This window comes from Galleria mellonella, unplaced genomic scaffold (genome assembly GCF_026898425.1).
Source record: "Galleria mellonella isolate WM207_F2 unplaced genomic scaffold, CSIRO_AGI_GalMel_v1 utg23, whole genome shotgun sequence".
Taxonomy (NCBI): Eukaryota; Metazoa; Arthropoda; class Insecta; order Lepidoptera; family Pyralidae; genus Galleria; species Galleria mellonella.
In genome coordinates, this window is record NW_026442045.1 from 402,211 (window position 1) to 417,789 (window position 15,579).

At 30.6% G+C, this 15,579-nt stretch overlaps 1 protein-coding gene across 1 annotated transcript; it reads left to right on the plus strand.

The window, feature by feature from the left end:
• The first annotated feature begins 13,565 nt into the window (after positions 1–13,565).
• Positions 13,566–15,211, plus strand: LOC116413230 (uncharacterized). Its single transcript, XM_031911114.2, has 2 exons — positions 13,566–13,860; positions 14,914–15,211. Exons 1-2 carry the CDS (start codon positions 13,571–13,573, stop codon positions 15,209–15,211), a joined length of 588 nt encoding a protein of 195 aa, XP_031766974.2. The 5' UTR covers positions 13,566–13,570.
• The last annotated feature ends 368 nt before the right edge of the window (positions 15,212–15,579 follow it).

A 15,579-nucleotide genomic window follows, 5' to 3' on the forward strand; every position in this document is an offset into this window, starting at 1 on the left:
ACTTTTGTTACGACGAAAAAAATTATCCATTTCTCGAATCCAGCCAACCGCCGATTGCCACTTCACAATATACGGGTAAATGAAACATTGGCTATCCTTTTCGTTTCTCTTGAACTTTGTGAGAAATATTTTATTTCTTGTTTCGCAGAATGGATAGAAATAATCTCAATCTATATGTATCTTATTCAATATGTGCCGTGTTAATAAAAGTTTAGTTTGTTCAATACTTTTATATATTTTTTAATTTTATATTTTTTTGTATTTTTATTATCTATTATATTAGAGAAAAAAATAACCTTTACATGCTTAGAACCGCAAACATGCTGACAATCTACCTGATGGAAAGTAGTAACCGTCACCTATAGACATAAGCAGTACCATGAACACAACAGAGTATACTGTTGCGCCCATGATACCCCCATGCGTTGCCATTCCTGAGGACTCAGGTGCTATTCCTCTGTACCCTGTAAATACACTGCCACATCCCACCCTTCAAACCGAAACACATCCATGCAAACACAACTGCTTCACGGTAGAAACACGAATGGAACAGAGGTGCCCAAGCAAACGACTGTTGTACAAAGTCTCCCTCTGGTAGTACCTCTGTTATCTCCCCAAATGGAATGTAACCGTAAGATTATATAGACTATAAAGGCAAGAATATCGTAGTCCTCCAATATTTTAAAGAAGATACATTACATGCTTAAAAAATGCTGGCCGAACACAATACACTAAATACTGCTGTGATAATTTTAACTAGAATTATCAGTCTAATAAACTCTCCTGTGTGTTCTTTATGTTGTAATAAGTTTCAACTTTATCTAAACTATATTTAGGATTCTATTTTTGGACCTCAGCTTAGTATTAACGCAGACTATATTTACAGACAGTTTAATATCTATAGACTTAGACACATTATTACTTTTCCATTTAGTTCCATAAAATTAGAGTAATAATATTGTAATAATGAGCAGTTTTATTTTTGTACCAATATAAATGTTTTCCAATTTTCTCTTAAAGAAAACATTATCATCATATCAGCCCTTAACTGTCCACTGCTGAATATAAGCCTCCTCCTTGGGGAGTTTTGGCAATAGTTACCATGTTTGTCAGACGGATTGGCAACCGCAGTTAAGCTTTAGAAATGTATTAAGAGAGATGCTGCTATCCATCCCTGACCCTCTCGTAGTCGCCTCTTACAACAACCACGGAAAAGTATGGAGAGGCCTATTCTATGCCGGGACTAGGCACGGGACGGGCAAAGAAAACATTGATAGAAAAATGTCCATTTCGTACACAGTAACATTACAGTAAATACTAAACTCTGGATTTTGTAGAACTGGGTATATTGTTTATGCATTTAGGCAAAAATTATTTTAACTCCTAATCAAATTGTTTGAATTTTGTTTATCCCTCTAACTTTAAATTAACAGACATTTTTAAAATCAGGAGCGGCGTTAGCCTAAAGGACCTATAAATAGGTTTTTTATTAAACTTGTCTCTATTGTCAAAATCTCATTGTAAATTCAATATTTGTCACGGAAGATTCGAATTGAATGCCTTCACCTTTCTTTTGTGGAGCATTGTTGATAAACGAACAATAAAGATATCTTCACGAGCCATTCTCAAGTTTATAATAGTTTGTGAAGTGAGCGAATGTAAATATGAGAGTATATATATTTTATATTTGTTCAAATCATACACTTTAAAGAAAAACTTCTTATACTGTTAGCGATGGATGTGTATATAAATGTCTTAGGAAGCTCAAATTTTCATACTAGGAATTATGCAACATGAAATATTTTTCAAAATACCTACCAAATAGTCTTTGCACGTGTGAAACCAGGTATCTCCTAAGTTCTGTGTAGATAAAGTCAAGCATTTACTTTTAGGTTATTATATAGCGTTAACAAAGCAATTTTAATTTATAAACATAGTTACTATAAACTTCAGTTTTTTTTATTTATTTTTTATTATAATTTTTTTTAAGTCTATCTCAAAAAATACTAAATGACTTAAACTTGAAAAGACAGTCTTCTTGAACTTTCTCTATTTATTTTGAAAAATTTAAATCTTGATGGAGCCCACTACTTTTACTTTATCATCCCTTCACCTTGGCTTTCTATTTAATATCTTATTAGAAAATTTCTATTAAATTCCTTATTTTAGTAGTAACTTTGAGATAGTACTAATTAAATTAAATATGATGATAATCCTATTTTGATATCATGAGTATGAACTTGAAAGGATCTTGTGACAGTATATTATAATATCTAACGATAATCCTATGCAATAGTACTCGCAAAAAATTATGGCTCTCGAAGGACTTATCATGCTACTTTCTACATACAAAACGACGAAATCAAATAATGTGTATTACATTATTCCTTACTACTGTTATACGTATGGCTGTTATTTATATCCTGCACAATTGCCACTTTGTACAAAATCGCAGTAATATTTTAAATAAACTACTGATTGCGGTTAAACATTAAAGACGTTTTATTGTAAAGCAATATATAACTGTGTAGATATAATTTGCTTTATATTAGAGTTCAGTAGCAAAAAGGTACTAGGGAACCCTTATGGTGCGATTTTGTCCGTCCATCTGTCTATCATATGGTTAAATCTCAGCAACTACTAATGATATCGACTTGAAATTTAGAAGCGAACATATTAGAATGAAAATAAATAAAGAAGTATCTCAAATTTCAAAATTGGCCTACTAGTACAAGCGGAATATTATATGAAAAAACTTTATTTGTTTATTTTAAGATTGATTTTTATTTATTTTTATACTACGTAGCTTTTTTAGTTATATAGTTTTTTATATATTTTTTTAATATATATACAGCGATAAACTCTGAGATACATACATACGTATCTGTCACACCTGTCGTCCATTAGGGTAGGCAGAAGGGAAGGCAGATATATAAGTATAACTCTGAGATGTTTATTATATAACCTACATATTTAAATTGTGTGTTTACATATATAAATTTTGTATACAGATTATTATATGTATATGCAAATTTTGCTTTATAACAAGCAATTTCTTACTCCACAAAAACAAACGGCGTCTTTAGTTACATAATTAAAATGAAACCAATACAGACGTAAAATATATTGTTTATAAAGAGAGTAGTGTAACATGATAATAAAATTATATGCAGACCTATTCATAACATTTGAATGTGGATGAAAAACAAACGAACATTAGAAATATGAAATTCATTATGACAAAGTTACAACAATAAACACTTAAATTATTGTGCAAAATATAAGAACTAATTCAATATTATTACATTCTCAATTTTTTCTTTCTTTCTAGATATATATATATATATATATATATATATGTAAAAACATATATTTAAAAATTTTAAGCAAATCGATGCTATAATTTGATTTATAAAGAAATAAAATTAATATTAAACACTTAATGATGAGTCTGGTGTCTACATTATTATTTTAAAAATACATAAGTGCTGTATTAATAAACATAATGTACAATAATTCTGATTTAACATTTTCACAACGAGTTTAAGCATTCTATTAAACCTCTATAAATATTAACCGTACACGGTACCCGAACAAAATTTAATTTACTGCAAAAGTCATATGAGATAAATTAAACCTAAAATGCCACAACAAAAACCCGTAATTAATTTTAAACATCCAAAACTAATTCGGATTATAAACTTCAATACCTGCTGCGGGTTGCGAGGGTAAAATAAGTCAAACCACAATCATGCCTACTAATACATTATTATATTATGACAATCACCATTTTATAAACAACTTAGAAAAGAAGGAAGTTTTTAATTCGGTTATTTTTTTTTTTTGGTACTTTATAACACCATAAGTTGTATACCGATATGGATTTTTTTCTTCTAATTTAATTCTGAAAGGATATACTTACAGATTAGTCTGATAAAAATATTATAACAATCGGTTCATTGCTTTAGTTTTTAAAGCATAATAACAGGTTTTGCTACAGTTGAAGTCTTTATTTTGTGATACTCAATCTTAGATTATTTATATAACACATAATTAAAAACATACTAACAGCCTACCTAATAGAAATTCGTAAATGTCGCCTATCTATTCTATTCTATACTAATATTACAAAATGGTAAATTAGTGAGTTCGGATGTTTAGAGTAATTTCCAGTCCTACCGATTTTGAAAATTCTTTAACTGTTATACTCGTAAAAATATATTATTGTTGAATGCTGTACTTTTTACTTTGCTAAATATATATTCTGAATAATTAATCACAATGAATATAATTGAATTTGACACAAACTCTACAATATGGCGTGTGCTGCCTTTACGATTCAAAATAAGAGATAATACAGAATAAAAACAATAAACCGGTAAAATTATTGTGTTGCCGCTTGCGCTAACCATGTAAGAATAGTAAGTGAGGCACGGAGGTAAGGAACGCAAGGGAAACTAAATAAACGTGTGCACATCTAATTACTAAATAAACCGTTTACTTTAAAATCTTAGTGAATACTAGTGCAATATTTTTTTTACCGGTCCCAGATATTGATTTCCAGGCTTTTTTACTTTTACAGTTACAAAGCATGCAAAGCCGAGTCAAGACGCTATTAAAAGATAAACAGTACAGAATACCATACTATGAATCTCACGGTAGCTTATTCATTGCTATTCCTGAGAACTAAAGCGTTATTTTTTCGTTCCCTGTAATTTCACTGTCATATTCTTTTCAGACTAAAACCCAGACGCAAACATAATTATTTGGTATCACGTCCAATTTCATCAGAATCCTTTAAGCATGTTAAAACAATGAAGATTTTTAAAAGATTATAAATGTTGAAAAGAAAATGTAATATAAAATGTTTAACGCAAACAATCATGAGCGTCCTTTGTATTAAAATATTATACAAAAATAAAAGCCATATGAAATTCTCGTACCTAGTAGATAGGTACTTTATTTGATTAAACAATTTCACTGCAAGTCGCTTCATTACTTTGTTAGTACCCACTCTATTGTTCGTAATTAAAGCTACAAATGTTGTGTTTACTGTTTAACGTGGATTCACGTATTTAACTAACTTCTTACTTCACTCGACGCCCTATTTCAACGAGATGCTCTAAAAGTCTAGATAATAGTAAAATAACAAAGTATTGTTTCAATAACAGTAGATATACTAATAGCAAACTTTATGGTATTTTAAATAACTATTGGAACATCTATAGTATTAATATCATATTATAAATATATTTAGAAATTTTTACGAAATTTTTATCCGTAATTAAAAATAGAGTGTAAGAGAAAATGTTTATTATTTTTGTTCTTGATTATTATTTTTATCTTACCCGTTACGTGGCCCTGGCATAGACAGACAACTACACTTTCAAAAAGAGTGAGATTTCTTAAATTGACTACGTCTTTTTTTTGTGTATATTATGTACCTTTGCTAGTTCTGAATTAATTTTGGTAACTTATTTGTAATCGAAAAAATTTTGTGCCATTTTGATTCTATACTAATCCAAAGCTAAAATTATTTTTTTGTGATTAATTAAGATTTTGTTCAAATTATAAAATAATCATCTAATTATACACACCGTCATATTAACTCACACTTAGCTGCTTGCTGAGACTTTGCTCTTCTGAATAAGTAAGTATATACCTATTCGTAAACTACCCTACGCACTACTCTAAGATGCGTTCTCTCCATGAACTAAATTTCATACAAACATATTTAACCGTAATCGATCAACAAATACCTAGACATGTACACTTGTAATATTAATAGGCTTCTATCCAAAAGGGATAGTATGTATTGTTACAGACAATCCTTTTTGATTACCGACTCAATAAATACAATTAGAAATAGTTTTGTTTAGAATAGGACTTACTAGAATTCTATTACGCATTGTTCCCAGATAGTAAAGGAATATTTCATCCTAAACAAAAGAAATATATCACAAATCACTATCACTATCTTTTTAGTGTAGAACGCAATCAATTTAGTTTATTTCTCTTTACCCTTTTCAAGCTTAATAAGTAGTTGTCTGATGCTTGACCGGACTTTTGCTGTGATAGATTTATCTCAGAATAGAAATGGGCTTTTTCATTAATGATGACTCACACAAGTAGATATATGGTAAATACGTATTCAAAGATATTATTTTCCAATATTCATTTTGTTCAGTCGCGTTCTGTTCTTGATTTTTGAATGATTTGGGTTCATGTCAGTTATAGGAATACTTATAATTTAATATTGACCTTTTACATATTTGTACCTTTAAATAAAGAATTTATTATTAGTCGATTTTATGTTTATTTAAATAAATAAAGTCAATAGTTTTATACTTATTTTGTTTGTCAAAACGAAAAATCTTTTCGATTTATGAATTAATAAATATCTAAGTAGATATAGTTTGATGAAGGTATTATTTTAAGTAGGTACATAAAATAATACCTTCATCAAACTATAATTAAACGGGGGAAAGGATTATTAAAAATGGAGCCTAATAGTCCAATTGGTAGCACCTCTCTCAAGTCGATTTTAACGCAATTTTTTTGTTCTATGTTTATTACATCATATCTCCGTTAGCTGTAAACTGATTTGAAAAACTCTTTCTTTATCTGTAGGAATATACCCGTACTTACAGATTCATATTATATAAATTTTACAAAAAACGGTTCAATAATTTAGTTTTTAAATCAAAATAACTAAGTTTTTCCACATTCAAGTCAGTTTTTTTCTTGTGGAATACGATCTTAATTATTTCCTGGAAACCGTGAACTAACTGGCCTACTTTAATGGTCACTTATTATTCGTCACTAATGCCCTGTCCAATTCAAATTAATTCTATAAAAAAAAAATTATGTACATAGATCGGTAATATAACTTATTATAACATATTTTAAATCTCGTGTAGTTTACTGTTTAATAGTAACAATGGAAAACTGTAACTACATACTACAAAGCGTAACATAAGTAGCGTCAACAGGTTGTTTAGAAATTATGAGTGCATCCACCTACTAAATCGTCATTTCTGATGACAAAAGACTATAGTAGTACATGTAGACTACATTTATATAGATATACTGACGATATACTCATTTGCATATAATCAGTTGTACTTCCAGACATCTCTTTGCGAAGCTTCGTTCGCATCCCAGAGTGAGTACTAGACAATTCTAGGATGGGTATAGCACACCCGTCCCCCCTTTAAATGCGCCTAATGAAATACCATTAAATCTGAATAAAAGTATCAATTATGCTTTTTACTTGTATCATTAGGCTTATGTCCAGTAGTGGACGGATAATGGCTGAAATTATGATGATAAATGATTACTTATATTATCATCATAACTGTCCACTGTTTTTTTTTTTTGATGGGTGAACATGGTATGGTAACTCCGCCTGCGCTAACGGGATACGCCGACGGAGCACCAGTGAAGGGTGATAGATGAGAATGAAAACAGGCCAGTTAGCCCATCATGATAAATTCATCAGGAATTAACCATGATAGTTTCCAGGGGGAACCGCGAGGAGGTCAACCTAGTTGAGTATATTGCTAGCAATAGGATTCTCAGTCTTCATTACTAATAATCCCTTTCCTTCCCTAACTGTCCACTGTTGAACATAAACTACCCGCTTGGGGAGGTTTTGCCAGTAGTTGCTATGCTTGGCAGGTGGATTGGCAACTAGTTAGAAGTTAGGTTTAGTGATGTTTTAAGAGATACGCAGCAGCCCATCCCTCGTCCTCTCTTAGTTGCCTCTTACGACACCCACTTTTTACTTGTATACTGTAATATATATATAAAGCGAATGCAGTAGGTTCACCTCCTTCTATATTAATGAGTATACGTTTATTACGAATTTTTTAAGAGCACATTTATTTTATTTTATTTTAATTTACAACTAGTATCCCGCCCTGACTTCACACGAGTGTAAATTGTACACAGAGACAGACTTTCTGCTAAAAAAGATCACGTCAATAAGTTTGTTAAATGTGTTTTCCATTACTAAAGTTTAAATTATAAATTTAAATTGACCCTACTTTTTTATTTCGATCAGATATTTTAACTCACACACATTTAATACTAGACCATTAAGTTAAATAAAAAATGAATCTATATTAAACAGAACTATAAGATAAATATAAATTGAAAATCCAATTTCAAATATTTTGAGCTAGTTCTAGAATTTCGACATACTACGATTCTTAGTATGTGTACCTATATATACATAGACTATGAATTGCGCTTGAATGTTATTTAATTACAGAGGACATAATCTACTCAAATTAAGCTATCTGGCTGTTAACTTGAGGACATGAATAAATTAGTAGCTCTCATTGGCAATTAGCTCGAAAATCGCATTCATTTTCATTGTATTACCATCAATCTCCCTTAGTTTTGTAGCTTGCAATAAAGTAATTTTTTTTTTTACCATTTATAAGAAAACGTGTAACGGTGAGTAAAATATCGCAACATATTGACATTTTGTCCTTTTACGTATTGACACTACGCAAGTTAATTTTTATTTAAAAAAAAACCCACTGTAATTTCCTTTTTAGGTCCGCACTTAATACAAACATTTTTATATTCATATTTTTATATTTTTATATACTTCGTTATCATTTATTAATAAGTATTCTTATCTAGTGTCCTTTAATATTGTGATAAAAAAAATAAAAAAATATCTGCTATTAATTTACGAGAATAAAAGAAAAAGTTATTTATTTCTATTTAAAGTCTAAAATATGATTTGTCAAATAAAATATATATCTTGTAGGTACCTTAGATAACTAAAATGACTACTTCTAAACTAGTTATATTTAATATATTTTTAGATTAGTAAATTGTAATTGTATTACATATTTATATAGAATTATCAATATATATAATAGCAATATAAACACAGACGACAATTTCAACAGTAAGTAGATACGTGCTCAAACAAAGAGGGACTAAGCGGTAATATCCAATAAGATCTAACAGTGGGTGCAACATACTCTCTGTACGACTATTAATATGGTTCCAGAAATTTCTTTACTAACCCGATACGACTACGATTCGATTAAGTCTAAAAAAAAACTTTTTTTATGCATCGTGGAATGACGCCAACGTATATAGGATAATAGATGAGGATAAAAGCAAGTTAGTTAACAAATCGTGACAAATTCCACAAGAATTAACCAAGATATTTTCCAGGGGGGAACCGCGTGATGGTCGACCTGATAGGGGATATAGCTGACAATGGTGCTGTTATATCTCCATTATTAACAATCCTTTTCCCGGGGGGACTGTCAGTAATATCTGTTAAGTTAGTCTCCAAGCAATCTTCTTAGAAAATCATCGGGTTTAATTCCTAATAGATCTCTTGCAATAGTCCAACTAACTTGACTTTATCGTCACTTATCATCGTTCTCTGGTACCACTTATATATACAAATAGCGTCCCCTACATTATCTGTACATTTTATATTGTTTATAAGTCCATTTTCACCTCTTAAAAATACTTCATTATATATTATAACATTTAATTAAATAATTATTTATGTAAATATTTATTAACCACACAGTACTCGTTACAAAAGACGTACTTATAGAGTGTAATTGTTTTATAGGTAAAAATGGAATGGTAACCCTACTTGCGCTATCGATTTACACTGACAGAACACTAATGAGAGATGATAGGTGAGGATAAAAGCAGGTCAGTTGGTCCATTGTTGTAACCATCACTCCTGGTCCTCCCCTTGTTCCTCATGGGGGAATATGGTTGCACCTAGAAACTAATAATAATTTCCAGGAAAAACCAAAGAGAGGTCGACCTGATAAGTTATATTACTAGATTCCTTTTAGACCCCACTGCTAACAATCCGTCTTCCTCCTATACGTCGCTGTTAAGAATATGTAAAGTATCAATTACGTACTATATTTAATTATAAAAATTTTAATAAATACATTACGATTAAAATAGTGATGTTTATAGTTATGTTTATTTATATATGCGACTATTATCATATTCCATTTAGAAAGCTTATAGCAAACTTTTGGAAAGCTGACAGATTTAGGTCGCGTGATTATAAACCGGCCTGTTTTGTATGTGCTATTCGTGTCAATTTGCAGCGCAGCCCAATTTAATCTGTAAAACTGGTCAAGTTTTAAGCCCACGGTATCCATACTTGCCACTCAGTTGTTGATATAATTTGATATTTTTCCACAAAACATTAAGTCAAATTTGATATTTATCAATCCAATTATCCAAATGAATCCAAAGGTTCCACTAAAATCAGTTTAGAATTTGGAAAATATTACGTAACATATGCACGAGAATATCTACCGTCGCTGGAAACTATCGTGAACAATTCTTATTGAATTCGTCACGATGGGCTAACTGACCTGCTTCATCCTCACCTATCATTCTTCACTGGTGCCCCGCCGGTGTATATCGATAGCACGGGGGGGGGGGGGGGGGGGGTTACTATTCCATTATCACCCATTAAAAATATCTACAGTCGGATTGATAACCTCTTCTATTTTGAAGTCGGTTGATGAGAACTAATAAAGAATAATCTTTTATTTACAAACTGCCGGTTATGGTTTCACACGAGTATAGGCACTAATAAAAAAAAACCGATTACATATCTTTGATAATCTTTCAATACTGTCAGTATTTTCGAAGATAAATAAGTTCCTACTATATGTTACTTTATGATTCATCATCATTCATTCACTCATTTTTTATGGACACTATTTTACTATTCTGTAGAATCTTTAAAACATTTTCTTGTCTTGACACACCTTGTCTTGACTAACACAAATACAACGAAATAATTAGATAATGATTTTTGTTTATATAGATTACAATACAGTTAATAAAGTTTCATTGTTCATTTCCCACATAATATTATTTTGAAATGATAACGTGAATCGTACGATATAAAATTATTACAAAATATACTCGACCAATTAGTAACCGCTACTGGTTACAGTTTCAGAAATAAGCGTATTGTTTATGAAACTATAATGAACAAAAATAACAGGGGTGCCTAATTATTTTGCGGAAAGAAGGCATTAACAAGGGTTTGGCCAAATCCCTAATGATAATCCAAGCAAGGGGAACGTCTTTAGATAATGACCGTTGTATTTTTCTCAGGGTATATCTTTCTGTATTCGCTAATCCTTAGATTTTGTGCCATATGCTTTTTAGGTTATATATCCTATCTAAATAGCCAGTACTGCTTTTCCTTTTAAGCATTCGCTAAAAATTTGTCTGTAATAGTTTGTGCCTATGGTACACAATTACTTAGCTAATTCTGATTTTTAGTGTATAACAGACAGAAATTAACCAGGCCGTTTTAGAATTATATTTATATATATTGATATTCCTAATATTCTAATTTCTAATATTTCTAGACTGGCCGTGGTCACGAGTTAAATAATATAGCGATGTCGTATCTCTGCTGCTATCTGTCATATCTTTTTTCTGCTTAATCATTTTCATACATTGCACATGTTGTTTCTCTGTATTAAGAGTTGTTGCACACAACATTAGCAATGCCTTTATCAACCAACTTCAAAAAAAAGAAGATTCTCAATTTGTTTGTACTTTTTATGTTTGTTACCTCATAACTATATATATACATATATATAGTTATGAGGTAACGGTAAGGTATGAGGTGTCACAAATTGTTCACCACATCTGCCCTTCATACACTATCTGTTTTTTACCTAATAGTTAGCTGGTAGAGAATGCCTTATGGCATTAAGCTCGCCACTTGTACAAAATTTTATTGTGCAATAAGGAATAAATAAATAAATAAATAAAATAAAATAACTCGGTCAGTTATAAACCGATATAGAACTTAGTCACTGACTCCTGAAACATAGGTTTTTTTATACTTACCTCAGAAATCAAACTATTACCTATTACCGAATACTTATTTGTAACACAGAGTGAAGTAAAGATTTATCTCAAGCCGAAATACAATTATCTCTACTCGTATACCTATATACAAACAATAATGTACAATTTAAATCACATATTCAAATTGTCTAAATAGGCATAGTAGTTTGGTAATAACGCGTACTGTAGCCACCTGGTTGGCGTAAATCCCTCCTAGTAAACTTTCATGTCATGTGCGTGCCCCGACTAGGTTATTACTGCTATTTACCATGCCTATCTGCGGAATCTAAACCACCCTTGCAAGTACGGCCAACCCTTCCCTTCTCATGGAACATCTGGGAGAAACTCGACAAACGGCTGACATAAATTAGGGCGACTTAGGGCGGTACTCAACTAAAGCCTATTTCTACACGCTTGAATAAAGATGCCACATCCAAAAATAGTTTTACCCTTTCAGGTGATAGTTTAAAGAGCTTTTTATAAATTAGCCCTCTGCTTATAAACGAAACCTTTTTCGGACGAGTTTAAATTTTTCTTCCCATGACCATAGTTATACTATGTATGGCGCAGTAGCCTTTATAATCGAACTAAAGAGAGTTTGTATACCGTTGTATACCGATAGCGCGGGCTACCATTCTATTTTCAAGTATTAAAAAAACTGTTATAAACACTTAATTTAGTATTGTATAGATAGGTATAATTATAATATATTAAATTTTGACATTATTATTTATTTATGTTTAACTGTAAGTGTGACAATTCCAACTTTATAACTTGAAGTCATCATTATTGGTTATATAACAATAATGATGACTTCATCCATTATATTGACATGTATTAACTAATTTATAATTTTAACAGTCATTAATTTGTAATGTTATTTTTATTATGTTGTTATTATTTATTTTATTAATTTCTAAATTAGAATGTAAATATTGACTTGCCATTGTGTGACGAAAACTGTTACATTGGTTAATAAAGAAATATGAAAAAAATATATATAGTAAGCAGAATGTATAGTATTCAAGGCAAACCTCTGTAGTTTTTGATACGCTTGTTTGTTGTTAAAGTTTTTATTATGGTAAAAATAAATAAAACAAATATATATATATATGTATATATAATACGTACAAAAAGAAGAAAAAAACAATTTACCGTATGTATACAATCATATACATGAATTATAATTGTTTTTATGTACAATACTGTAGAATATCAACCGCACAGATCATAGTGATCGTGCTGATGATGGCAGTGTTACATTATATATGTTACACTAACATAATGTAATGTTAAGCACTATCTAAAGTTGGGCAAAATTTTTTTTAATTACAGAGTACCGATTATGATTTTTATTACCGTTGATAAAAGCTTATTTTCAAACCAACTTCTAAAAGAAGGAAGTTCTTAATTTGAATGTATTTTTTATATTTATTACCTTATATCTCCATCAGTAACAGATTAGTCCCATAGAAGTTTTATTATTATTTGTTATTATTTTTTAATTCCTTATTATTTTCATAAAAACGTGTTTATTTTTCTGAATTTACGATAAAAATAAAAATAATATTTCATTATAACAAGAATATCTTATTCCGACACAATCCATATAATGCCATTAAATTTGAAGAAATAATTATACTGACATTTCTAGGAATGTCAAAGAACAATGTCACGTTATTTTTACATTTATTATTGTTTGTTAATTTATATGAAAGAATGTTTTTGTAGCGGTCATTTTTCTTATTATTATATAAATCATAAGCTCAAAAATTATTCTGCGAAAAGTCAACGTATTAACAAACAGATACCTGTGGTAAATAATAATGGAAGGCAATATAAACGAATGTCTGACAGTAATAACCAAATGACACAAATTGATGTGGCTAATTTTATACAAAAACCCGATTATTATGAAATCGATGAGAAAATTGAATACAATCTTGAGAATACAGACAGGTATTTTTAACAATTTTTTTTTTATACAACTTAGAATGGCAAACAAGCTGACGGTCCACCTAATGGAAAGTGATAACCGTCGCCTATAGACATGAACAGTACCATGGACATAACAGAGTTCATGTTCTGTTTCATCCATGCGTTGCCATTCCTAAGGACTCAGGTGTTATGCCTCTGTACCCAGTAAATTCACGCCATATAGCACCCTTTAAACCGAAACACAGCCATGCAAACACAACTGCTTCACGGTTGAAACACAAATGGGACAGAGGTACCCAAGCAATCGACTTTTGTACAAAGTCTCCCTCTGGTAGAAATATATTTTTCTTCAAGCTTAGTTTATTTATGTTATGGATAATAACGGAATAGTTACGCCGCGAGTGGTTGCGATGTGGTCCTAGTATAAAATGGGCCACCCCTTCCTTTCCTGTGAGTATTGAAAGAAATGACAAAGGAAACTTAATGTCCGAGGGATAGACAGCAACGTCTCTAATAACTTTACCAAAGGCTGAATATGGTTGTCAACCCTCTTGCCAAGCATATGCTTGACATCAACTACTGACAAAACCCCCCCAATAGAGTAAATCCTATGTTTAACCACAGAGTAGAGCAAAGCCTATGTTTAAACATACACTTTTCCAAATTGTCCACTGACAGATAACGGCTAATATGATAATGATGAAAATAAGCTCTATCAAAATAGGCTGACGAGAGAGTGTGAATGACAGGTATAAAAGCAGGTTCGTTAATCCATCGTGAATGGGTGTATTGCTAGCAATACTACTAATCCTTATTACTATTAATCATGTCCTCTCTATAGATTGAACCGAGAAAAAAGTCTTTATTATTTCTCTAATATTTAGTTTTATATGATTATGTAAAAGTAAAAATAGAATCGATTTCTTCTGAATTAACTTCCAAATATCTCATTATTAGCATACTATTACAACTCTAGCGAAACAGTACTTAGGTGTATTGTACTTTGTTGCCTCAATCATCTAATGTTACTTTAGTAAAATATAAAATCATAGATAATATTTTCTTCTATTTCAGTCTGACCACAAAATTATATAATGATTATGATTTATTAATAACTTACACAAACAACGAGAAAAATTTTCAAATCGACAATAATGATCAAAACTATTTAGATGTAGATGAAAGTAAGAAACTGAAATACAGATCGGTCGATCTATCAAACCCCAATATAAATAATGCAAACTATTTCGATAAACCATTGGTCAATAACAAAGAACATGCAAATATACCAGAAGCTAGTCAGTTTGAAAAAAATCATCGAAACAAAATACCTATGGATAGAGATAATCTACATAAGTCTACAAAAAGATAGTAAGTAGCCCACTGAATTTTCTTATACTAATATTAGAAAATGTTTGTAAAGTTGTTTTGTTTCTAAAGCACGCTTAAATAACTGAACAGATAGAAATTAAATTTAATATGAGTGTGTCAGTAGATCATCATCATCATCATCCGTCCACTGCTAAACATAGACCTCCATAATAGATAGCCACCTGCGTGTACTAACTTCCTGCAATGTGTTTGAGGACATTATCTAGTGGACTGTCGTCTTTTTTTTATATGCAACTTAGACATGAGCAGTACCATGAACATAACAATGTATACTGTTTCGCCCATGACACTCCCCATGCGTTGCCATCCCTGAGGACTAAGGTGTTATTTCTCTGTACCCCGTAAATT